Below are 27,234 nucleotides of genomic sequence, written 5' to 3'. Positions count from 1 at the left end.
AATATACAGTGGCCTTTGAGCAATTTGGGGTCAGAAACTCTTAAGACATGCTCATGTTCATGCTGCTTGTAAAAAGTATTAAGATCTTTTTGTGACTTAATTAAAGAAAGCCACACAAACATCCTACCCCTTTTCATTGCTTACAGGCTGCTTAACCCATAAAGGTTAATTTGTTGTGCTAGTGCTTTGTTCCCTGTTTTGTTTCTGAGATCACTCTCTGTAGTGAGATCTGCATACATTAACTAGCCCAACACATTTTGTGTTATCTGGCATTTCTTTAATTGCTGGTCAGGCATCACTTTTTAATATTGCAGCCAAGCAAAAATGTATTTGTTCCAGTAGCATTTTTAACACGAGCCTGTAATATCTGAGCTTCCCCAGAGAGCCCTTCCAGCCAGGGCTCACCAATAAAATGCAGCCGCTTCATTGCAGCCTGAGGTATTGACAGATGCTCCGAACTGGATGCGTATTATGTGGTACCTGCTGTGAATAGAAAATCACCAAGGACTGACGGGGCATTCTTTAGGCACAAATAAGCTGTGCCGATTTTCTTCACATCTCATAATGGCAGATTGTGATGAGATTTTCCCCCATCTATCTCAGTGGTTTTAAACACTTTTTTTCCTTGAGATGTGAAAGATACAGCAATAACTTACCAGGATTATGGTATTAAGCACGTGCAGTGCAAGTAATTCGTTAAATTGACAGTAATTTCCAGCTAAAGAAGAAAATCATACCCTTAAGCAAAGGAAACAGAAGTGGCAATAGTGCCAGGAGAAATGCAGCAGGGCCAAACAAGATGTGAGCAGCACAACAGAATGGATTAAACCATTCATGGGTGTAGCAAATACTGTATGCATTAGTCAGAATAAAATAAAACAGTAGACTATATCACAGTCAGTGGGCATGTGGAATTGTTCTTTATGATTAGAAAGCTTCACTGTTGAATATACAGGGGACTGGAGATGCAGTATGTGCTATGGGCTCTGTAAATACATATAGAGGTAAACATACCTCCTCCTCAAAAGAACTCATACTACAGAACTTAGTGTTGTGCCTCATCCTCATCTCAAGGCAATAATTGCTAAGACTAATTGCTAAGAAGCAATAGGATTATGCTTACATGTGTGCTCTAAACACTATTGACTGGAGAGTAAGAAGCATAAATTTCTGTTGAATAGGGACAGATTAAAAAGAAAATAAAAAGCCCAGAAAATTTCAGTCATGGAGAATTTGGCAAGGGAGCTTTGGACTGCAGAACAAAATTCAAAGGTTGTTGGAGCATGTCAGTGTCCCCACACCATCACTGCATGCAACCCTGGGAAGATGGTACCACTCAGACTGTTCTGCATTGGAATTCAGAGCATTGCTAAGGCTGGGGAAAATTACTTCTTCTCTCCCCTACTCCAATCTATTTTACCATCTTTTTTTTTTTTTTTTTTTTAATGTATTATCCAAGTTAGAAAGTGTCTGATTTCTGTTACATTCCCTATTACTGAGAAAAACCTTCTTCCTGTGAAAGTTCAGGTCCTTAGACTGGCCTGGCAGAACTTGCTTCCCCTCAGTTGTAGGAGTTAATGTCACTGCCTGTGTCAAATACCTGATGGCTGTGTTGGCGAAGTCTGAAAGTCATCTGCAGCTGCTTTTTACTGTTACGGGTATATGATACCATTTTTGAGACACTGATTTATTATCCAGCCTAATGGCTATTTATTTCCAGTAGGATTTGCAGTTTACTGCCAGAAGTTATGGAATCAATATGTTCCAACAGAATAAACAGGTTAAAATTAGGCTCAGATATATATTCAGTTAAAAACTGAGCATGAGCTGACAGAGGGTAAAATTAGGTTAGACATTAGGAAGAAATTCTTCCTTGTGAGGGTGATGAGGAGCTGGCACAGGGTGCACAGAGAAGCTGTGGCAGCTCTACCCCTGGAAGTATTCAAGGCCAGGTTGGACGGGGCTTTGATCAATCTGCTCAAGTGGAAGGTGTCCCTGCCTGGGGCAGGGAGTTGGTACTAGATGGTGTTTAAGGTTTCTTCCAAACCAAACTATTCAGTGATTCTATTATTTTATGATTCTTCTGAATATTGGGAAGACAGAACTTGTTCAGTTCTGTAGTATGAATTGATTCTGGGTTGTATGTAGAAGCCTTCAGAAACTGATGTGTTTGAGGCACTGTGATAATTATGATGATGATGATGATTTTCCTGAACTATTTGTTCTATGATATATACATTATGAAGAAGATTGAGTCTAGGATAATACAGGCTCCACACAGTACCTGCTAATTCAGTAGACTATAGCTATATAATGTCTTGTTTTTAGTAAATCAACCATCGGCTTGCGATATACTCTTGAAAAAAATATTTTCTGACATCCAGATCAGATCATATAAATACCATTAGATGAATAAACAATGACAGAATAAGAATAGACCATGATAAAGAGCCCAAATATGTTAAAACAAAGATTGGTACATAAAGGGAACATAATGATGGTGGTGTTGTTACATTTGAGTACCTTTCTATGTGCACAGCACTGGTTTACCAGATGGACTTTAAAATTAAATCTTTTAGTGAAAAAAGAACTTGAGGAAGTGAAACAGTAGAAAATGCTAAGTGAGAGATTATATTACTGATAAATACAGCAGTATATATGGTGATGATTGGTAGTAATTTATTTGCCCTTCCAAAGAAAGATGAACTTAGCTTCTCTCAACTGGAATTGTTGCAGGCACTCATAGATTACAGTTAACTCAGTTTTGGGGTTTTTTCTTCTTTCTCAGGAGATTATTCTGGATTTTTTTTTTGTTTGGGGTTTGTTTTTTTCTTTTTTCCTTAGAAATAATTACAGGCCACTCAGAGATCCATGCATCTGAATAGGATGAATATTTTCAGCAGCGCTTTTTGCGTGAATATGGAAAACTAGCTGTACTTTTATTGCTGTTTGCATAAAATATGCATCTGTTGGGTTCCTGTTTTCACAGTATGAAATATGGATTGGAATTTGCAATTTCTTCATTTATTTTGTAGAGGGTTTTTTTCTTTCAATAAGGTGTTTTAGTGTAATGATTTAGAATGTGAATCCTGTCATGAGTAGTTATAGAGTAAGTTTCCTTTAGGGGAAGCATTTGCTTCTGTTACTGCCGTGCTGACAGTTTTCTTATGACTTGAGAGTAAAAGACTTGCAATTCTCATGAGGGGGGTGTGGGGTGGTGTTGGAAGGTTAAGGGGGGAAATGAGGTGTTGAATCTCTTTCTTGACATCATGATATTATCCCCTCTCCCAGAAAAAAAATTTCAGTCTACTTAATTTTCAAAATCTTACATAAATTTAAGCCTTGGAACATGGAAAAGAGAATCCTTTAAGGAAGCAGTAGGGGAAAGTAGTTGCCTTTTGAAATACCAAGATGTTCAGGTGCATCAGGAGAGCAGTTTCTCCCCCAGCTCTATTTCTGACCTGAATTTCTTATTGAACTACAAGAAACAAGTGCAAGGTCCTACACCTGGGTCGAAGCAATCCCAGGAACAGCTACAGGTTGGGCAGAGAAGAGTTTCAGAGCAGCCCTGAGGAGAAGGACTTGGGGTGCTGGTCGATGAGAAAATGAACATGAGCCGGCAGTGTGCACTCGCTGCCCAGAAAGCCAACCATATCCTGGGCTGCATCAAAAGGAGTGTGACCAGCAGGTCGAAGGAGGTGATCCTGCCCCTCTACTCTGTTCTTGTGAGACCTCACTTAGAGTACTGTGTGCAGTTCTGGTGTCCTCAACATAAAAAGCACATGGAACTGTTGGAACAAGTCCAGAGGAGGGCCACGAGGATGATCAGGGGACTAGAGCACCTCCCATATGAAGACAGGATGTGAAAGTTGGGGCTGTTCAGCCTGGAGAAGAGAAGGCTTTGTGGAGATCTCATAGCAGCCTTCCAGTGTCTGAAGGGGGCCTATAAGGATGCTGGGGAGGGACTTTTCATTAAGGACTGTAGTGACAGGACAAGGGGTAACGGTTTCAAACTTAAACAGGGGAAGTTTAGATTGGATATAAGGAGGAAGATATTTTCCATAAGGGTGGTGAGGCACTGGAATGGGTTGTCCAGGGAGGGTTGTGAATGCTCCATCCCTGGCAGTGTTCAAGGCCAGGTTGGACAGAGCCTTGGGTGACATGGTTTAGTGTGAGGTTTCCCAACCCATGTCAGGGGGGGTAGAAGTAGATGATCTTGAGGTCCTTTTCCTTATGATTGTAAACCTACCTGTAAGACAAGAACAAGAACTGCATTCATTTTCCTACACAAAAAAAAGGCATATCAGGCAAAAAAGATTAGCTAGCTGTCATAACCAGGAAGTTCCAGCTAATCCTGTACAGAAAATCCAGTTGTATACCTTTAAAAGGTACTATAATTACTGTTATTGCTTAGTATTTTATTAATCCATCAATATATATCAATGTATAATCATTTACTGTATCACATAAAGGAGCAATTATATTAACTTTGAAGAGTTACAACCACAGAATAAAATTTGCCAGAAAGGTTTCCTCATTCCCATTTAAAAGTCATTTCTTTGAAAGAAATGAGCTTGTTAAAAGGTGTGTAATCTTTAAATGCTACAGTGCCTGTTTCCCTGTGGTGTGTAGTTGGAGGCAAAGTACGAAGAAAAGTACTCACATATCCAAAGACCATGAGGACTATTCGTTATGATTATGAAATCAAATGATCACATTATCGAAACTAAATTATGAAAATCAAATTCTACAGAATTTGCAAGGAATTTTTGCATAAAATTCATATTGGTATAAACTACAGAGGCATGACGATTCTTGCAATGTAGACATGGTCACAGACATACTCTGAAAACCTCTGTCTTTGGAAACTTCCCATTTTCCTTCTGATTATTCATTTTCTCATATTTCAAACTTATTTTAATTTCATTGAAAGGTTAAGAACATGTTGGCATTATTGAAACTTATTAGTAAATCTTCTGAAATCTGTATTTTTTCTTTCTCCAGTAGTAGTTTTTTGATAGCTTATGTAATTAATTTGTCTGTTTACAGAGTCCACAATCGAAGAATGTTAATTCAATAAAATAGGGTATTTTGAGAATGAGGGTAAGAGGGAGATGATTTCTTAAAACACTGTTATGGAAGATGCCATAGAAGGTACATACACAATAAGTATCAAGTTTGTTTTCCTTGATGTTTTCTCCTTAATGTGAATTTTAACAAATTAGGAATGTTTATACAAATGCAAATTCTTTCATTTTCAATCTCTGTTAAAAATTTCACAGAGGAAGTCGTGCCATGAGAAGCTGAGATTAGAGATCAGGAAATACAATTTTAAGAGGAAAGATGGTCAACAGTGGAACAGTTTGTCCAGACATACTTTGGAATCAAATGATTACATTATCATTGGATGAATAAAAAAGACCAAACTAGATATAACACTGGGCCACCTGATCTAACTTTGAAGTTGACCCTGCTTTGAGTGGGCACTGGAATAAATGGCCAGCAGAAGTCCCTCTCAAATAAAATTGTTTTACGATTCCTGAAATCAGTTTGAAACTGACTGAATGTAACATGACTCTGCTTATCAAAAAGATTGTTATATTCAAACAAACCAAATAGCATTTTCAGAAGAAATTCTTCTAAATTTGAAAAGGGAACCATTCTCTATTGTGAAGGAAAAGATGTCAGAACACAAACAGGACTAAGAAAATAAATGTCATCACAAGAGCCCTTTGCCTTCCAGAGTAGAGCACAAGACAGAATGTTTGCAACTTCCATAGATGGCAATTAAATAAAAGAAGGAGGAAGGATATAGTCTGTAGATCCCATTAACTGGGAATACATGATGTGTTGACAATAAATCAATAGTTATATTAGACCTTTAAAAACAGCAAAGGAAATGGTCAGTGGATGACTCATTTTAGTGAAAGAAAGTGACAAATGGTCTCATCTTGATGACTAATATAAATGTTTTTGAGAAAGCAAAGTTTGATGGCACAGATCAATATTATCTCTTAGACTCATGAAGCAGAAAATATAGAATCAAATTTAAACCTGAATCTCTCAAAATATAGAAAATTCACAGAAGATTAAAAACCATAGTAATTCTGTCCTACAGCTATAAACTTAAAAAGTTCAAACCAACCCTGAAACTCACTACCAGAATTCATGTTCTTACTCATTCTAGCTCCGTAGCAGCAATCTTTATCATCTGATATTCGTCTCTTTCAAGAGCAAAACTAGGGATCTACACATGAAATTTAGATGGGATTTAAGTAAACGCTGTTCATTCTTGAAGAGTGGTGTATGTACTCATGTTTCTAGGTTTATATCTAGAATTATTATTGACACTGGAATAGATTCAGTTATAGATATCTAACTTCACTGTAGTGAGCCATTCTACTCAAAGTTGGACATATTTGTGCAGTTGAAATGCTGTCTAGACACCAATGACTGCACTGATTATGTCTCTACTAACATTGGAAGAGCATAAATACCTGAGGTATCTTAGCCTGAAGCTACATTATAAAATCACAAAACAGTTGAGGTTGTAGGTCACCTGGTCCAATCCCTCTGCTCAAGCAGGGCCATCTGGATCAGCCACCAGTCCTGAAAGTTAAATACTGTCCTTCCAGTTGAATGATGTCATATTCTGAAAATTCCACCATTTCAAAGCAGTGAAAGACTTAAAGTAGGAAATTCAAACATTTCAGCAGGTTAAGAATGGCAAAGTTTCCCAATGATTTTCTGTAGCCATTTACAGCACGTGAAGAAGATGAACTTGTAAGTGTTGTAAACACTTATTGTAAACTAGGACAAAGAGTTTGCTCGAGAGATGAGGTAGTCTTGGACTCTTCAGATTGCAAAAAGAACTGAGGTGGTTGTGGAGGTCATTGTGGACTGAAATAAATAATTTCACAAATAACATGGTCAATATGACTTTATTCTTTTGTTTAAGTATTAAGAACAAGGAAGTGACAAAAGAAATTATGTTGGCTTTGTTCAAAACAAACAAAACTTCGGTATTTCTTCAGAACACAGATTGCAGGTGTTGTGAATGTCAAAATATAAAAAAGCTGTTCCATCAAAAACTATTAAATGCTGTGATGGAGATTCTAGGTTGGGAGATTCACTCTTCTCAGAGACAGGCTACTAGGTTACACCAACTTTTGCTTAGGCAGTACAGACCTGCATAATTTCCATTAACTAATAGTTCTTCATTATTTAGTTACGAATGCAACTAATCTGTGCTTAAAAAACAGGGTAAGAGTATTATTACAAAGATATTTACAGGAGAAATGTAAAGATGACCTATGAACATAGTAAATCTACTTAGGATTCATGTGGGTAAATAAAGAAGAAAAGGAGCCCTACTTTCCTGATTGGGGACAGGAGGTGGCAGGATGACTATGAGAATAGCAGATGTAATTCTTTCTGAATATGAATTTTTCAACTATAAAGTATTTAAACATGCCATAATTGATGGAACTCAGGTGCTTGTGTCATAATGCCTCAAAAGTGTAACCTGGACAATAAAAAGAGCTTTAAAGATTCTGAAGTTAAATGTGACAAAATCAGAAGTGTATATTTGTTGCATATTTCTCTTTTTCAATCTCAATTAACTGTATCTAAGTAGCAATTCCGAATAACTCTACTGTTACTATTCTATGGTGAAGCATGACTAAGTACTGACCATTATTTTCATAATATAAATCTATTTTTGGCTACCTCTGCCAGAAATTTTAATCATGTTTTTCTGAGCTTTTCACCTACAGTAGAATCAGACTGTGTTTTTTTATCATGTTGAAACAAAACCTGTTTAGTCATTTCCAGGAACAAATGTGGAAAACAGGACAAGTCTGCAGTAGCATTTAATACTGTACTGAGGAAAGTGAGTTATGGGTGATAGTACATTTTTCAGTTAATTTTTTTCTGCTTGACTACCTATATACATCTTGTATTTTTTCCTAAACATCTAATTTTTCTCAGTATAAGAGGAAAAATATAATTATAGTCTTTTCCTTATTATTTTAGTAGTTGATTTAACAACCTAAATATTAATGTTACCCTAGCACTGCTATTTGTGAGCAGTGAATGTTTTGAGTGGAAGCTCTGTAACTGTGGTATGTCTTTACATTGGCTAAATTAACAAAAAGTAGGCATGGGAACGGAGAGAAAGTGATGTCTAGAAGTACCTCTAATGATTTCCAGTGTCTGAGAGGCAGTAATTTCATACTTTTATAGCTAGTCCAGAGTCATCTGTGTGATATGTGTACTGGGGTTGCAGAATCTTAACAGCAACTTGCTTCACTGTACAGTTTATTTCCCTGCTGTGATGTAAAATGCTATTTACTAATACAGATATGACAAGAAAGAGGTAGATATCTTGATAAATATAAACATTTTGGGGGAGGTATGTTATCCACAAAATAATAGCCATATAAACAAAAAAAAAATCTGTTCTTTGGTCACCACAGTGTGATTTTAATTATAAACAGTAAGAATTCAATAAGAAAACTGAAAAGACCCAATAACAATTTACTTTTTTCAGTAGGGCAAAGCTTTACTGGTTTTTTCATGATCTCTGAAAACTAGGGTTTTGCTAGCTCAGTCAAAGGAGGAAACTTGGAATCTTAAATTAATCCCAGGGAGAAAATGATGACAAGATATAATTTATATAAATGCCTTTCTGAGCCTGAATGTGGTGTTTAATTACTTCTGAATACTCAGGATGAGTTACAGTTTTTATGTCTTAGATTGAGAATTATGAGTGGTTGAAAAGTTGAAAACTGTGTCTGTCTGCAAAAAATAATCTAGTTCTTCAGTGCCGGGGCTATGCTACAGGCTGAACTAGAAGGGACTGAAAGCTGTAGAGACTACTGAAAGGGATCTTCAGGCAAGAAGCAGCTTGAAGAGGCAGGCTTTGATATAAGACTGATACATAGGAATATTTGAAGGCAAAATAGCTGCAGAAGTCAGAGCTGGGACCTATTTTATCAGCTTTGATTGATAGTGAATTATGTTTAATTTTCGGTAGCTTGGAAAACAGGAGTAACACATGGACACACCGGGGTTCATCTACTCACACAAGAGTAGGAAAACCAAAGCATTTTGAGACTATACTTCAAGATTAGACTAGCTCAGACTAGACTGGACTAGACAGCACTATGCACTAACACAAGTCTATTTGTCGTACTCATTTGCTATATCCGAAATGTGTAATTAATAACAAAGATTAGATTAGTGAAATATGTGAGTGGATGAAGCGGGATGACAGGGAAAGAACAACAGATGTATCCCTCAAACACTTGTACATCTTATTTGCAATTTTTTCTTTATTCCTGTCTTGTTGGTCAAATAACAAAGAACAGCTTTTTTATTGGACGAAAATACCTGAAAGGGAGAAGGAAGGCACTGAAGGGAAACAGTTGTGCATATTGCAGTTAGAAGTGGAATAACATGAATTGTTTTCCTCTTTTGTGAAATGTTATTTTTACTGGATCACCAAGAATTCTGTAGCCTTATTTGAACTCAGGCAAGATTTTCATTTAACTTTTTGATTGTTTTGGCAGATGCTATCTCTATTTGCTTAGTCTTCTCGTAAGTGATAGTTTAAGGTCAATAGTATTCGTAGATTTATAGGTTTGTGGTAGTAAAATAAACAGTAAATCAAAGCATATGTAATGTAAATTCACTTTGACTGGAGATGCTGTTTGTTATTGAACCATAGTTCTCTATGTATGCTGGGAGTAGAAAAAAAACAAAATAAAGCACATTATCACTAAGAAAATAAAACCCCACACTTGCCTTATTAATCCATAACTGGAACATTTACAGGATATTTCTCTTTGACTTGGAGCTGTAACAGAAGTGCACTGGCACACAGTGTGGATGTGTTCATTAGCTCCAACATTTTTCCTTTGAGCTGTTAGGCACAAGGAAACAAAAGCCAATCTGTTTGTTTGCTCTTTCATATTCATGTACTTTCTCCTTTTTAATGGTTTGACTGACAGCCTGGGTATACATTGTCCAATGTCTTCGCATCAAGCCTGTGACCTCAATTTACCTATCATTCACTTCCATCATGTCAGCTGAGCCTTTTGTGGGTCTCCATTATTCACACACTACATTGTGTTATGATGAACTACCCTCTTGGGAATTTTAGGACATCTTAATCCCAGTCTGACAGACCTCTCTGTGATAAATAATCGACAAGTTCCCATGCTAAATGCAAGTACTTCAGAGGATGTAGATTTTTGACAGCTTTTACTGAATAAAAAGAAGCAAAAGAGCATGCCTTCAGCATTGTTGAGCAGCTTCCATCTCTCATTTGCATTTTCATTGGATGCTTTTCTACCAAGATATTGTATGCAGCAGGGGATGGAGATTCATTATGATTTTTATCCTTAGTTGCTTTCTGATAAACAAAATATTTAATTAAAAATCAATTATGGTGAATTTATTGTAATTTAATCTCACATTAAATCTGGCCTCTTTCTCCATTCATGCATGCTAAGAAAACAGAACTTTGTCATGAGCAAAACCAATATCATTTGAAAACATATTCCCAGGGACAGCCACGTGTGTCTGTGTGCTGCCTGGCATTTAAAGCAAGGCTAATTCCTAGTGCTCATCAAGCTATGCAGGGGTGGAGAATAAGGAAGATGGACTCTTTGCTTGCTTTCACCGACAGCTTAGGCCTGGCCAGAATTGCGGTGTACAGTGAGCTGACAACTTGCTGCCAATTATTTTCTTCTGGAAGGGACTGGAATAAGCCGAGTCAAGGCCTCATTCGCTATGTCTGTACTTTGCCAAGCAACATTAGTGGTGTGATAAAATGTAGTCCTGGTGATATTTCCACTTTTCACACTTTGGTGGAGACTGCCAGGTGTTTTAGCACTTGGTATGACCCTGAGACTGATTACTGAGACCTGAAAGGAAGCACAGATCCACCCCTGTGGGTCTCTGGGTTATACCTCAGAGGATTTAGCTGCAGCATTACTTCCATTTGTTGTTTCCGGAAAACAGAACAGCATGCTTCATGCTCACTGGAGTTCCTGAGTTCCCTTCAGCAGACAGCAAGCTCTATGTCAGCACAAGCTTAGTCTAGAAAATCACAGCCTTTGGAAAGGCAAAAGTATCAAAACTACTTTGAGAATACATAAAAGAGAAAATTTCCTTTTTCCTTCATTTTTTTTTCTTCCTTTTTTCTCCAGTGTTCCAGTATGTCAGATAGCTGGAGGAGAAAAGAAAAAGAATAAAATTAATCACATATTCCGTAGTAATCACAGCTCCTTCATATCGTCCTTTTCAGTCTATTGGAAGTAAATGACACTGTTTCAAGCCAGAGCGTGACCTTACAGTATTCTTAGCCACATGTGAAAGAATTAAACTTTTAGACACCCATGTTCTTTGTATGGAAACTGGTGAAGAATGTCTCTTCTTGTTTCATATAAACTAGGGTGAATGGAAGTTCATCTTTATTTCCTTAGTACATGCCAGGGGGAAGAAAACACTGCTTTTAACTGTGTTACTCTGAAGTGTGTGATACAGGAACCCATGTAAAATACATTATATTGCTTAACATGACCAAGACAGAGCAGGTTTCAGATGTAGGTGAGACTGTCAGATGCATACCTCCCTCTTTTTCTCTCTGATGGATCTGACAGAAAATTACCTTTTACAGTTGGCCCTTTTGCTGAGGTTTGAAGATTTATAGTCTGATTTCTTATTTTCTTTGAACTGGAAGATAAGTTTGACCATAGAGAAATTAGTCTTAAATGTGTACTTAATTTCCCTTTCTTTCTTTCTCCCTTTTCTAAAAGAAAACCTCCCTTTGCCTTTTTTTTTCAAATGCGCCCTCTCCCTCCCTATTCCTTTGCTTTAATGCGTATTTGGACCAATAATGCTACTACGGATATGAAGAACTGTTATTTGACAACACTTTCACCACTTCAGTCAAAGTTCTTCATTCAGATAAATGGCTGTTTCTAAAGTAAAAACCAAAACCAAACCATACCATACCAAAACCGCCCAAAACAACCACCCCCCAGCCCCAAGAAAATAACCCCACCAACCAATCAAATAAAAACCAAACAGAGATCCCACAAAAAATTCACAAAAAAGTTCCTGAGCTATTTGATTTATAGTTGAATTACTACTGTGTTGATACTTAATTGTAAATGTGTACAGACTCCCTAAAATAGGTCTAAAGTAAGTACTATGACAATAATTCTCTCAATGTTTGCTAATAGCTGTAAAGCTATATTCCATTGTTTTAAAGTACATTAAAATTTCACTTAAAATCCTAGCTACTAAGTTGGCAGTTATGTATTTCTATTAAATAAATTAGCAGAAATATAAGAAAAATAAGGCTATTGAAGTCTGAATTCTGTAATGCTGAGGGCTAAGGTTTGATATTACATTGCATTATTTCTTGCATAAGTTGCATTATCCCATTTTAGCTGAGGATGCTGTCAAACCTTGCAGGAGAAGCGAATTCTCATCTTCTAAACTGTCAGCCACTGCTTTAATTAAGCTACAAAGCAATTCCTCTCTAAATAAAAAATGGTAGGTGCCTCTTCTCACATTTGAGATCTAAGTCTTAAATTGACAATATAAAGTCAAGGTGTTGCCAGGTTCTTTGTGATTTGGCTTTATAGGTTAGACAATTGCAGGCACCAATTTATGCCTGTATGTGTGAGAGTAAGAGTCAGAGAACAGTTCAGGTAGTAGATAATTTTATCTATTTAAAGATAAAAGGGAGCTTTGTCTGCAGAACACTCTTGCTAAGGAGGAAGCTAAGTAAGAATAGTGTTATTTGGAATAATATTACTTAAACATTTCTTTAGTTCTTTGAAATAATATTTACAGTTTTATTTTATCAGAAACGGTGATTTATTTTTCGTATTTCAAAGAGACATTTTCATTAATAGATTTTATTATTGAAAAAATCCTTCCCAATGACATCTGCCAGCAAAGCCTGACCTTGATAATACCTTGTAAGGTGGCATTTGAGTGCGTAAGTTGTAATTAGAGAAAGATTAATAATCATGATGACATTTATTTTAATTTGTAATTACGGAAAATCATGTTGCATGGTTAAGAATACCACACTGAGGTTTTATTCACTTAATTACAATAGCATTAAAAATACTGCAAACCCTTATTAGTAGCAAAAAATCAAAGCAACTGAAACCCAGGGGCTTCTTTGTCAACACTTTTTAGTCTGGGAAAAGATCCTACAAAAACTCATTGTCTCTCCAAAATATATTAAAAAAAAAAGATGCCCAGACATCTTCAAAACAGAAAAGAAAGTCTTAAGAAAAGAGGCATTTGCAGTATGTTTGGGTTTCAAATTTTAGCTTTTAAGTAGCTTGTATGTTTTTCCAACTAAATTATTTAGAGATTGTTTTATATTCCATACCAATTTAAATGGAGAGGGAACTTAAACAGGGCATATATAATGAGATTTAAATAACTGAAGAAGATAAATTCAGTTCAGTCTGTGCTATTAGCTAGCTTACACTTCAAGATGTTCTCTAATATTGTATTTGAACATTTAGTCTTTAGGGATTCCTGTTCTGTTCCGGTATCCAAAGAGTTCAGCTGCATAAAAAGTTTGCTGTGTATCACTACATTCCAATTCTGCAGTGATTACTGTGGTGCCCGCACAGAAATGGGTCCCCTGACTGCTAACAAGACTGAGCACATGTGCTGTAGTAAGAAATAACAGGTTTCTTTCCAGTACAGCACAGTTTGGTTAACATACACTAGTAAGGAGTATTTTTAATATGCGTAAAAGTACTCACTTGTTTTCAAGGCAACCGTAATACTAGGTTTCATAAAGCTGTTTAAGTACCAAATCTGGGTACTTCAGAGAGCTGTTAAGCATTCAGAGCCAGATGTATTGCCATAAATATATTGTCTGAGATGGAAATAGCATTGTGTACACATGAACACATATGGTTTATTGAGTCGTTGTGACAAACATTAAAAACTTACATGATGAGGGATGATAGAGTTCTAAATGCAGAATAAGAAATTACAGTTGACAAGGGAGTAAAAATGAATAATAATAATGCAGATGAGATTGTACTGAAATGTCCATACACCTTGTATTGTACAGTAAGTTCTAGATGATATGGACTTATCTCTAGAAGAGTAATATAGTCTTCTGTACTTAAGGTCAGTAGAATTACTCTGTTTGATTATCTGTTCCTCATTTTCTGGCCATAAGCCGGGCTGCTTTGTCTGAGGCAAGAGAGAAGACAGTGTTGGAGGCCTTATAATGCAGAGCAGTTAATTTTGATCATAATTATATCAACAGAGGAATAGTTCTGCAGGGTATATGAGTATATTTGGACCGGAATTAAATTGTCCATAGATGCAGTATAGACCTCTAGGGGCAAGTGTGGCAAGGCTATCTTACTCTGCAGCTTCCTAGATTTACCTTCCATCCATCTCCAGACATCTACCTAGGTTTTGCATCAGTAACATAATCTGTTTAGGACTCGTGGTATCATCTAATCAGTGCTATTTCCATAAATTAAAATACAAACCAAAACAAACAAAGTAAGAACAAAACCACAACCAACAACAGAACAACAGCAAGAAAACCCAAGCAAACCTAAATCTGTTTAATAAGCTACTTCTGACTGAGCAAATTTTTGTACAATGTTGTAGATTCCACTTAAAACAAACCTGACAACTTGATAGCTTAAAAATAAGAAAGAAGTGCATTTTTTTGACATTGTCAAATGCGCTATGCCTAGAAACAGCATCTCTGAAAAATAAACATTTCAAGTATTATTAGCAAATATAACCTCCTATTCTAAATTGGAACATGTTTTCTATCTCAGACCTTTGACTGGATTTATACTAAGATGGGGAAGGTAATAATAAAATACGTATTGAAGATTCAAGTATATACTGATGATTCAGCTCTTAAACCATTGCAAATGTTATTGCTCAAGAAAAACATAAACAATTCTTATGTAAAACCAAGTGCATAAATATCTGTTCATTGTAAATTCCTTTCTGATCGCACATGAAATACATAAGACAGAAGAGATGTCCTTCCACTGAAATGAGCATAATTATTGTGAAACTGCTATGTCAGCCTGGGAAAAAGGTTCACTTTAACTAGACTTTCATTTTATTTAATTGCTGTGAAGAAAAATCCTGATTTGGAAATATTCACTATTCTAGATTGTTTGGAAGTGTTAGGAAGCCTTTGCTTGCTAATGTGGCACAGTATTGCCCACAGTGGGAGGAAAGTTGTTTCTTTCCTTTACTTTTATACTTAAACAAATGACTGAACTAACTTTGCTCATGTTTGACAAAAATATATGTGGGAAGAATTGATGCAAATCATAGAATAGGAAAGGAAGGCCTTAATAATAAATCTATGTGCAACACTAAGACCCCATTTTCTCATCTTTTTCATGCAATGTCTTTTAACTGATATTGTTCAAAGTGTAAAGGAGTTTATAAATCCAGGTTTTAGAAGGCTTTGGGGATTTTTCTCAGCATGTGAGAAGTCAGAAAGTTTGTTGTAACTATAAGAAAGCATTATACCATTTTGACAAACTTAGCTATAATGGCTGCAGTCAGCTCACTTTAGAATAATACAATCACCACTCTAGATGTGTGTATATACATATATCTATAGATCTATATATTTAAATATGCATATATGGTAACAGTAGGCTACACACTGCACAAAATTACCAAGAAAATAACAAAAGAGGACAGCTAATTATTCCGGGAATAAAGAGATAAAGTGTCTTATTTCTTACGCCATCATCACATATCTCTCTGTGCCTGATAATATTTCCAGTTCCAAAGGGAAATTGTAGTTTTATTTTTTTAAAGAGAAGCCAGATGGCAAGTTATTGCCATGTTTTGCTTTAAGATCTACTTGTACCATGACATTCTTGACATGTCCATTTACTTTCTCTTTCTTATAATTATGTTTTAGCCTTTTTGTATTTCCTTTTTCTGTTCACCATTTGATTCTGGTTGTGATTTTCAGTAAGTAGCTGTAGCTGGAATCAAAGAAAACACACTTTTAGGATGGTGCTAAATTTGCTGTTATAGTTCAATATATTTCCTTTATAGAAAAGAAGCATACAAGACTGAAAACCAAAAAAGAAGTAACATCAGGTGTGGAAGTGACATAGGGAAGAGGCAGTTTTGAGATGGGATAATGCTTCTTGGTTGTTTTCTTTGAGCTAGAAGGTGGCAATTAGATTTTCATACCCAGAAAAGTGTGAGACATTCTAATTAAGCACCTTTTGGAAGAAGTCATCATGGATAAACCCAAACCGCTTGTAGTATTTCTCAAATGTGTCACCTGCCGGGGTTACAACAGAAAAAAAATCTACATTTTTATTTTTATTATATATATATGCATATAAAAATTGAAAGGAAGTTATCATTTGAATGTTGATTCAGATATGTACATCACACATTAAGGTAATCAAATACATTTTAAACATAGCTATAGGTCATATATGGAATTACAGAATGTATTCATCCAGAGCCTAAATCTTATGGACTTAAGTGTTACTAGCACCTGACAATAACGTTTTTTGTGACTTTGGTTAAATTATTTCACCTTTCTGGTTCACTTTCCTTTATGTGTTTAAATACCATTAACATTATTTACTTCACAGCGGCTGTGATAAGTTAATTACATCTGTAGCCCTGACAATATGAACCATTAGTTTTTAAGCTGTAGGTTTTAAGATGAAAAAATATATTTTTTCACATGTAAGTGGGGTTTTAAGATCTTATGGTGCAGAAATTTGAACCGACTCTCTTACTGAAGATGTTAGTAGTAACTTGAACCAGGTTAGATTTTCTTTATAATCACAGTTATGCCCAGAAATGCACTGATGTGCCTAGAAGATGAAGGTGATGCATTGTCCAATATGTGACATAGACACGACAGGAGGTGTTGAAGAGAAGGAATGGCCAAAACAGTGCATGTCTGTTAAGGATCACTGAACCTAGAAGAATATCTCTGTTTATGAATTTTATGATCATGTCACACACATAGGGCTTGAGGCAGCAGGATTGAAATCACAATGAAAAGAATAGAAATCCTCACATCAACTTCAGCAGAGTGAGGATTTCAGAGAACAGTTCTTACGGAGCTCAGTGACCTTGAGAGATATTTAAGCATTTGCTGAAATGTTTAATATATGAACATGGATCTTTTAATAGCTATCCCGATGGCTATATAATTAATAATTATAACCCTTTGGTGGACCTGTGTCTGCATGAGAAATGATCACAATGACTAAAAGTGTTTTATGTCATATGTTCAGCAACCATTGCTTTAGAACCGTGCTTCTATATTAGGGTAAAACTTGCATTTGAGAGAAGAGAAATTAAGGTGTGTCTGCATATACACAGACTGGAAAATACTACAGAAGCTAAATGGACTGAGGAAAGGTAAAAGACACCAGTTTTAACATTCAGCTGTTAACATTTTTCTCTACCTTTAATTGCAGAGTGTTTTTACATTACAATCTGAAAGGGTTTTCTGTTGGAGGATAAGAAAATAGTATATACTATAGTATGTATAGGGAAGGTTTGGAGTGCAACACCTCTTCTAAAAGATATTTGAGAAAGTTTAGAAGCAGCATGTCATTACGCTCTATTTAATAAAAGAGAAAATAAGGAGCTCTGGGTATCTTGTTACAGCAATGCAAAGCCAGGTATAGGAGCAGTTGAGGCTTTGGTGTGTTTCCCGCATGGCTGTCTTGACTGACATGTTATCTCTGGGAAAATAAAAGACATTTTCAGGGTTTACCAGTAGAAGGTCATTTTCCTTTGCACTCATTTTTCTCCAGGACTCATAGTTAAACTCTTTTTATTTCTTTTGACTAGAATTACTTCCATTAGGGAAATGTTGCCTGAAAATAACATTCAGTATTAATGTTTCATTTGTTCTGTTGTTGCCAACAGTAACATGTTTCCTTGGCTCTCACCCACTGACTGCTGATGAGATCAATTTGATTATTCAGCAGCTATAGCCTACCACCTGCTCCATTTTTTTTAACTTGACATGCAAAGCTGTTAATACACTGCCTTGCTATGTTAAAGTCACAGTTGTTATTCAGCTGTGGGTTTGGGATTTTTTTATATGTATGTATATATATGTGTGTGTGTATATATGTATATATATATTTATGGAGAGGATTCATTTGTTAACAGACTTTAATCAGTCAAATTCAGATTTATTCTATTTCCTACATCTGAGGACCAAAAAGAAGAAGCTGATTTTTATTGTTTTTTTTTTAATTTTGATTTCACATTACAGTTCTACCATTCAAGCTCTGAATTTTAATTATGAATGAAGTTGAATGTTTCCTGGGTCCGTGTCTGGAAATGTTATTTTAGTGCAGATTTCAGTGTTATCTCAATTTTATTATAAATCATTAACTACTTTGGACTTTATTGGGCTGGTTAAGGTTATGAATGTGTATTAATGAAATCAAAAGATTTAGTCCCGTTCCTGCAGAGGAAGATATCATAATGTTCTCTGTTCACTCTTGTTATATCTTGAAAGTCTGGATTTTTCTCTTTATATAAATACCTGCGCAATTATGAGGGAGTTTAAAGGTGTCTCTGATGATGTGGCCAAAGGGACCTTTGACTATCATTTCAGCAGAGACAAAATTGACAGGTTTCTGATCGTCTTTTGGGATTGTAACAGCATTATATCTGTCTTTTGTAGCACACAAAGTGTGAGTAAATCCAGAACTGACTACATATCTTTCAGTGTAGAGTTTCGTACCTAGTTATAGTAGTTATACCTAGTTATAGTGAATACATATAGTTATAACTATGTACAGTGAATTGCATTAACTAGCAGATGATTTTAATATCATAATGATGATAATAAATATACAAATAATGATAATTTAAACAAAAAATACCGCAAACAGTAATCTGAGTATTTATATATTCAATATATATCAAATGTTATCAATTTATGTAAAATGTATATTGATATAACTTAATATATTTTTATTGAACTCATATAAAGCTATAACATTCTGTAAAATTTATTGTTCAGTTTGACTATGCAATGAGGCAAAATAGAGCTGCTGTTGGGTCCCCTATTTTTTTAAAGGTAACTGACTCTTAATAAGGAGGTATTTACTTGATTTGTTCTTTTTCCTACATTTCCTTTTTAAATAAGTCACTTGTGTGCATATTTCAGTTGTTTGTTCATATCTGGATCCTAGTCTGATTTTTATGGAATTGCTGACATGTATAATTTTTAAGCAGTGAAGGTTTGTATTTTGTTGGGTTTTTTTTCTTTTTTAACTTGATACTTAATGAGTAGATATTAAAGGAGCTGTGAAACAAGCTGAGCTGCATCTAAGTTAAAGTTGGGTTTTTTCTTGTAAGTTAGAGGAAAATTACATTGTTTAGAACACTTATTTTTGAGCAGGTTAGTTTTGATATTTCTGAAATAAGTGTGTGTAGTCCTGATTTCACCCTGGGTTGCTGAAAACTACACATACACTACAGCTGAAAATCGGTGACAAGGCATCGCCTGCTCAATATACGTGTCATCTTCCAGTCATGCCTGTGAAATTCCTAGCTCATCTGTGAATCTTAAAAGAGTTTCCTAAGGCAGACAGTGAACTGGAGCTGATGGTGTAATGGAGCAATTGGTAGCTTCAGTCTAATGTTTTCTGCGTGTGTCCTTCACTTTGAGCTTGTTTGAAAATATAACACTAATGTGACTTGCATTTAAGGCATATGAATTACTAGAGTGAAAATGTAATAAGCTCTAAGGGTTTGAAACCTCTGCAAATGAGAAGGATAAATTACATGTTAAAAGTAGTCTTCTGCTGTTTCTATACACCACTCTAGCAAAATTTCATTGATGGATGTCAATGCATTTGACAGACCATTTCTTGCTCTGCTTTTATGATAGTTTTTCTTCATGACTTTATTATCTACAGTTCTCTCTATCTTACTCTTGTCTACTGAAACATTTCTTGGCAATATCAACCTGTCGTAATACTGCCCAGCTTCTCAATTCCAACAATTGCAAGCATCCTAGACATATATTCAGATTTGAGAACTGAACCTTCTTCCTCCCTCCTTCTACCCATAAATGGGGAAAGTGTAGAATTTAACAAAATGCTGCTTCTTTACCTTCTCCTGAAAATTTCCAGCATTCCTTGTTGCTTTTTAATAATAGTTGAACAGAATTATTTTGTACACTCATTCTGCAGTGTATTAAGTTTGTAGGGCATTCCACACAAAACATATTTCATACCTCATGGACTGGATTCAGTGCTCCACTCATAGAAGACGATTTTGTGCACCCTCTGCTTGTCATCATAGCTCTATTTGATTTGTCTTATTCTCTGTTACTCAGAAAGCCGCCCTCAGGCAATGGTTTTGCACCTGCAGTTCATTTATATGATAATTTGTCAGATAATTTGATACCATTAGCTAAATTCTTAAATCCACACAATAAGAAAAAAAAAAACAGGAGAAAGAGCTCTTTCTAATTCATGTTTTAGAGAAGAGCTTCTTTTATTTAGTGGAGAAGTGTTACTGTGCCAAATAGTCTTTTGGCTTTATCCTTTCTGACTTACTTGAAAGTTTTGTCAGAGATAGATCCTCTTATGACACAACATTTTAGATGTGAAAAGCCACATATGTGATCTATTAATTTAGGGTCTTCTTGTTCCAGTTTTCCCTATGAAAATCAATATGATTACTCATGTTAGAAAGCATTAACTTCACCTGGAATACTGTAATCTCAAGAAGTTCAGTTCAGATTTTGCTTCCCATTGATCTTTTCTAACCAGTGTCTTCCCACATGACATCCTTGTCTCTAAATTGGAGAGATATCAATTTGATAGGTGGACCATTCAGTGGATAAAGAACTGGCTGGATGGCCACATGCAGAGAGTTGCGGTCAATGCTAAATGTCCAGCTGGAGACCAGTAGTGAGTGGTGTCCCTCAGCAATCAGTGATGGGACCAGTTCTGTTCAACGTCTTTGTCGGTGACATGGACAGTGGGATTGAGTGAGCCCTCAGCAAGTTTGCTGATGACACCAAGCTGTGTGGTTCAGTTGATACACTGGAGGGAAGGAATGCCATCCAGAGGGACCTCGACACACTTGTGAGGTGGGCCGATGCCAACCTTATGAAGTTTAACCATGACAAGTGCAAGGTCCTTCACCTGGGTCAGAGCAATCCCAGGCACAGCTACAGGCTGGGCAGAGAAGAGATTCAGAGTAGCCCTGGGGGTGCTGGTTGATGAGAAAATGATCACGAGCCAGCTTCAGTGTGCACTTACAGCCCAGAAAGCCAAACATATCCTGGGCTGCATCAAAAGGATCGTGACCAGCAGGTCAAAGGAGGTGATCCTGTCCCTCTGCTCTGCTCTTTTGTGATGGTTAGTGTGAGATGTCCCTGCCCATGGCTCTAACTAGATGATCTTAAGGTCTTTTCCAACCTTAATAACTATATTCTATTCTGTTCTATTCTATTCTATTCTGTGGTTATTTTAGATCTGCTTTGGAATTGGAAAACCACTAGAAGGGTAAAATTCTTCTCTGTGGAGAATTAGCCTGACTCTTCCTTCACTCATTTAATGAAACAATGGGAACAAAGGTTATCATGAATCATAAAGAGTGATTATGATTATAGCTGTTAACAGAGAAAAACCTTTAAAGCTCTGTCTTTTAAATACGTGGAAAGTGATAGGAATTCTTTTTCATTTCTTTATAATATACTGTCCTGGGTTCAGCATTAGAAGTCATTTTTCTCCTTCTTAGTAGCTGGTGCAGTGCTGTATTTTTGACTTTCAGCCTGGGAACAACGCTGATAATACCGATGTTTTTAGTTGTTGCTCAGTAATGTTTACTCTGACCAAGGACTTTCTGAGTCTCATGCTCTGCCAGGGAGGAGGGGAAGCCGGGAGGAAGCAGAGACAGGACACCTGACCCAAACTGACCAAAGAGGTATTCCATACCACAGCATGTCATGCCCAGGATTTAAAACTGGGGTCAGTTACCCGGAAGGGCTAGAGCAGAGCTCGGTCGGGCTGAGTATCGATCGGCAGGTGGTGAGCGGTTGTATTCTCTTCCCTTGTTATTTCCTTTATCATTATTATTATTCGTGGTAGCAGCAGTGATTTGTGTTACACCTTAGTTACTGGACTGTTCTTATCTCAACCCATGGGAGTTACATTCTTTTGATTCTCCTCCCCATCCCTCCGGGAATGGTGGGGAGGAAGAGGGGGGAGTGAGCAAGCGACTACGTGGTTCTGAGTTACTGACTTGACTTAAACCACGACACAAACATGACAGCCTTGTGTTGGAAATGAGGTCATCTTCTTAAAAAAAAAGGATGAAGTCTGAAATAAAATCACTGTTCATGTGAATAAAGCAGAAATGGCTTGAAATGTGTTAAACAAACACAGAAAATATGAATTTTTCTGTTTATTTTTTAACTTAAGTTGCATTTTGTAATTTACAGCTGAATTAGGAAAAAAAAAACCCAAATCTATCCATTTATATTATTGGTAATGGTTAGGAGTGTAAAACAATCTTTGAGGTGTTATTTTGAATTGTGGTCCAGAGTACAATAACATCAGCTTTTTTTTGTTTTTAAAAAGCCGATTTCTGATTGTCTTAGATTGTGTGTAATTTTAGGCCAGTAATCTGTAGGAAGAGTGTTTTCATAAATTTCACAGTGTCAGTAGGCCTCTAACATACTCTTTTTCATTATGACTCCTCTCCTTCCTCATATGACAAGAGTGAAACTGGCTCCAAAGAGTAACTGGGGAATATATCACATGAGGCCTATGTTGCATACAGGAGAGCAATTATAAGCACACTTTTTGTTTGGTACTTTATATGCTTCAGATTTCCTCATTAACAGGCTTCAGATCAGATTGCCATCATGTGGCACAGCAGATGCTGGAGTAGGAGACAGGCTGTAACACTGCAGTGTCAATACATGAAATAAAACCACACTGCAGATCTTAGAATCATCGAATATCTGAAGTTGGAAGGGATCCATAAGGATCACTAAGTCCAGCTTCCTGCTCCTTGCAGGACCACATGCGTACCATATGCATATGGAAATTCCGTAATATTGAAATAGTCTGTGTTCAGTAGGGTTAGGGATAAGCACAAACCAAAACCCTACTGTTGGTTACCATCCTTTAAAATCTGTGTAAGTATTAAAATTCTGGTTACATTTATACTGAGGATGGTAGTATTTACATAATGGAATACAGCAATGCATAGGAAACAATTTCTTATTTGAGGTAGGGAAATATGACTTCTCTTGTAAACTCATGTGCTACAGTGTTAGTGATCAGAATACTTGTAAAGGAAAATAAAAAATTGCTTACAGAAGTGCAAATGCATTTCTTTTCTTTAAAATTTTGTTGGTCTGTATTAAAGCTGTAGTGAAATCACAGTACCAGTCTTCTATTGTCACCATAGACATGTTATCCCACTCTTTCAAAATCTTTTCCTCATATTTCTCTCCCATATTTTATGTGCAATTCATAATAATCTACAGAAGAACAATATTTATATTGCAGATACATATATGAAAACTGTTTTCAAAGCTACTTTTATGATATTCTTTGTGGCTTTTACACTGTTCAGGCAAGAACAGGACTGACTGTTTGGTTTGTATTTTAAAATCAGGACTTGAAGATCATTGTATGTGTCTACATTGTGGTATTTAAACTTGATATTGATATGTTCTCCCTGGGTATTTGTCTTCCTAAAATAACTTAAAAAAAATCCATGGCTTTGGTATTTTAGAAAGCTTTGTAAGGGTATTGATGTCTAATAACTCTAAGCTTACACATTCTATAACAGCTTGATATATCAAGGGGTACTGAAATATTATTTTCAAGATAAAATACTTAGAGTGAAAAGCACAAAAAGAAGATTTATTTCATTGTACTGAATATAATTGTAATTGTGCCATCAGCTGACAGAATTCTGTGCTGGTTAGGAGGAGATAAAGATACAACATGCACAAAAATGAAGGTTGAAAGATGAATAGGCCTTCTAGGGTGCTGATCTTCACAGGTCAGATGAAGATTCTTCAGGTCTCTTTCTTGCAGTCTGTGCTACATCAGCGGCCATTGTTCCAGATGACCTGGAACCTGGGGCAAGACCTTCAAAATGGACAGTTTTTAGGTTGACAGGCAGCTGGGCTTTGGGGTTTTTAGCTATTATTTATTTATTCATTCATTCATTCATTCATTCATTTATTTATTTATTTTTATTTTGTTTATTTATTATGTGAGTGTGTGATCTCTTTTGTAATCCCTTTAAAAATTAAAGAAACATTCATAGGCTGATGGACTAAATAACACTTGCATTTTATCCATCTTCCCCCTTAACTGTTTTGCTTTAAAGCTGACTATTCTCATTGAATGGTTTAAGGAAATCTAGTGGAAGGTAACTCTTGACATCGTTCAAAATTTGGTTAAAAGTACTTGTGGGCACCCTGCACACTATTGAGAAAGCAGCAAGGGAGAGAGCAGTTCTTACCCATTTAAAAAAGTTGTGTTGTTTTGTTTTTTAAAAAGAGGTAGAAATAATTTTTGAATCTAGGAACATTTATTAAGCAGATGCTTGTTTAATCATGGTGTATTCAAGCATTTTTAATCTGATATGCTACTGTGTCAGCCACAGTGCCTGAACCTGTGGTTTGAATCACATCAGCTCCTGTGATCTCTTACTTACAAGAGGCATCTCACAACTGTCGGGCATCCTTGAAAAGCATAAGAATAGATGCACCTTGTTAGCTTTTGCGGTCCTCTTTTCCTGGTCATGGTTTCTCAATTCAAAGTAATCTGAATTTCATTGCCTTCATCTGAGAATCCTTGCTCTCCAGCCGACTGCAGGGCTTTTTAAAAATACCTTTGAATCACAGAATCATAGAATGGTTAGGGTTGGAAAGGACCTTAAGATCATCTAGTTCCAAGTGCCTCACCACCCTCACAGTAAAGAACTTCCTTCTTATATCCAATCTAAACTTTCCCTGTTTAAGTTTTAACCCGTTACCCCTTGTCCTATCACTACAGTCCCTAGCGAAGAGTCCCTCCTCAGCGTTCTTATAGGCCCCCTTCAGATACTGGAAGGCTGCTATGAGGTCTCCATGCAGCAGCCTTCCAGTATCTGAAGGGGGCCTATAAGGATGAAGTAAGTACCTTGAAGTAAGTGAAGTACTTACCTTGAAGTAAGCCAGAATGTTTATGTTACGTGTTAGCTTTCTTCTTTCTCCACTTAAGGTGATGTTAAATAGAGCTTGATACCAGGACTGAAAACATCTCTTAGCTTTCATCTTCACAGCACAAATACAGAAACATGGAGTAAAAAGTTATTAAAACCTAATATGGGGAAATACTGGTTTGCATGTTTGTTTTAGAACCATTTATGCTCATATTCTTACATATACAAATATGAATCTCAACATTTTAGTATTAGCTAGAGAAACCTGTAGGGAACTGCCGTGGGACACAGTGTTAGAGAGATGCTACCTGATTAAACCCTCGTTGTAATGACAGGGAGAATGGGATGAGTCAGGTGTCAGCTTGCTGTTGTGGTGCTCCTCTGTTGACGTTCTCCAGAGACTCTTCCATCAAAACAGGGAAGGCAAGACCTGACATTTGCATCTCTCAGATGTAGGCAGGCATGATTTCTTTGAGAGAAAAAAACTGGTCTCTCCTTGTGTCACCAAAGAGGGCACAAGCATCTTGAGTGTGCTTCATGATCTAGGTGGTTTTGACCCCAGTCTGACGTAGAGGTGGGAGGCCGAGGTGAGGTTCTGACAGCACCATCTCTGCCATTCCAGCTTCTGTGAACTTTCTGGTCTACTCCTGTTAGTTGTTAGCAAGAGCTGACAGTTGACTCAACTGAAAATGTGACTTAGACCAATTCATTTTGTGTAGGAGTTGCTCTGAATGTTAAGAGGATCATAAGGCTCACTGTGCACTTATTGTTACACAGTAAAGCATTTTTATCCCTAGCTATCTGGTGGATATTATCAGGCTATTTCTGTTGGAAAGTGACCATGACTCCCCAGAAACACTTGCTAATTCTTTTGTTGGGTTATAGAATAGCTTAGTAATAAAACCAAGTAAGTCACTAAAAAATTAGGAGATGCCTTGAGTCTGCATGAACTGCATTCATACCAGGTAGCTACTTCTGCAGAGGGAGATGGATACTTTTTGGATAGGTGCTTGCTTCCAGGGCTCTGGCATGGGGAATGCTGTGAGCAGTTCAGTTGGAGAACATGCAGGACATGGCAACTTCTGCATGCAGAAATTAAGTAAACTTCTCACAAGTGTGGACAAACAGCTTTTTGAAAAGACATGTCACCAGCCCAATGGATGTCTCTGTACAAGAGATTGATTTGAAAGAGCATAATTGGATCATTCTTGTGCACTGTGCTTTGCCTACCATGGGGCTGAGGACAAACTGGATTTCAATTATTTAAATAGGAAAAATGCCTTCTAAGAGGATGCCTGTTGCTCTCCAACAAAAAATAACATTTTTGAAATAAGATGGTGCATCTTTACTCAAAAATATATAATTTCAAAGTGAATTAAAAAAAAAACATAGATTTATAGAAATTATATATGGAAAAAAAAAACACCCAAAAAGAAAATTTTGCTAAGTGAAGAATCAATACATACTAAAATTTACGCCCTTTCTCTCTTTCGTCTCCAGCGCCTCGCTAAAGAAGCAGAAAAGTACCAAGCATCACATCAGTGGAGGGATGAGTTTGGGGTAAGTTTGAGTTTTTCAGCTTTTAACCTTCTTGTATTTTTCTTTTTTGAAATGTTAAATATAGCCTTACAAACATGCTGCTTATATATACTCGCCACAGAAGGAGTCATTGACTATGAATGGAGATTTGGTTTTAAACAGAATCAAAGTCTGGGTGTCTAGAGACTAAAGTGAGCTTTTAAATTCAGAAGGTCATAGGGGAGTTTTGTGGTTTAAACAGCTTCACAGAGAGAGGGACGTAGATCTGAGGTATATAGAAGACATCTGTTTTTGACATACAAGGATTGATTACAAGGACATGAGTAATGGTTAATATCAGTTAAAAGCACTGAAACACAGAATCATAGAAAAGATTTTTACAAGTTGTTTTTTATTTATATGGTAGAAAAAATAGGAAAAAAGCTTAAT

General features: G+C 36.4%; 1 protein-coding gene across 1 annotated transcript in view; it reads left to right on the top strand.

The window, feature by feature from the left end:
- The window catches only part of LOC133211659 (voltage-dependent calcium channel subunit alpha-2/delta-1-like), a gene marked incomplete at its 3' end in the record, with an annotated part of 188,770 nt that extends 161,944 nt beyond the window's left edge, over positions 1-26,826 (top strand). The window contains exon 4 of the mRNA XM_061352222.1: positions 26,767-26,826. Coding sequence (XP_061208206.1) covers positions 26,767-26,826 — 60 coding nt within the window. The remainder of the gene's footprint in view (positions 1-26,766) is intronic.
- Between the last annotated feature and the right edge of the window lie 408 nt (positions 26,827-27,234).

This window comes from Neopsephotus bourkii, unplaced genomic scaffold (assembly GCF_033783945.1).
Source record: "Neopsephotus bourkii isolate Nb327-2 ecotype Australia unplaced genomic scaffold, CSIRO-AGI_Nbou_v1 NB_638, whole genome shotgun sequence".
In the NCBI taxonomy this organism is placed as follows: Eukaryota; Metazoa; Chordata; class Aves; order Psittaciformes; family Psittacidae; genus Neopsephotus; species Neopsephotus bourkii.
This window is presented reverse-complemented; position numbering and strand designations above follow the sequence as displayed.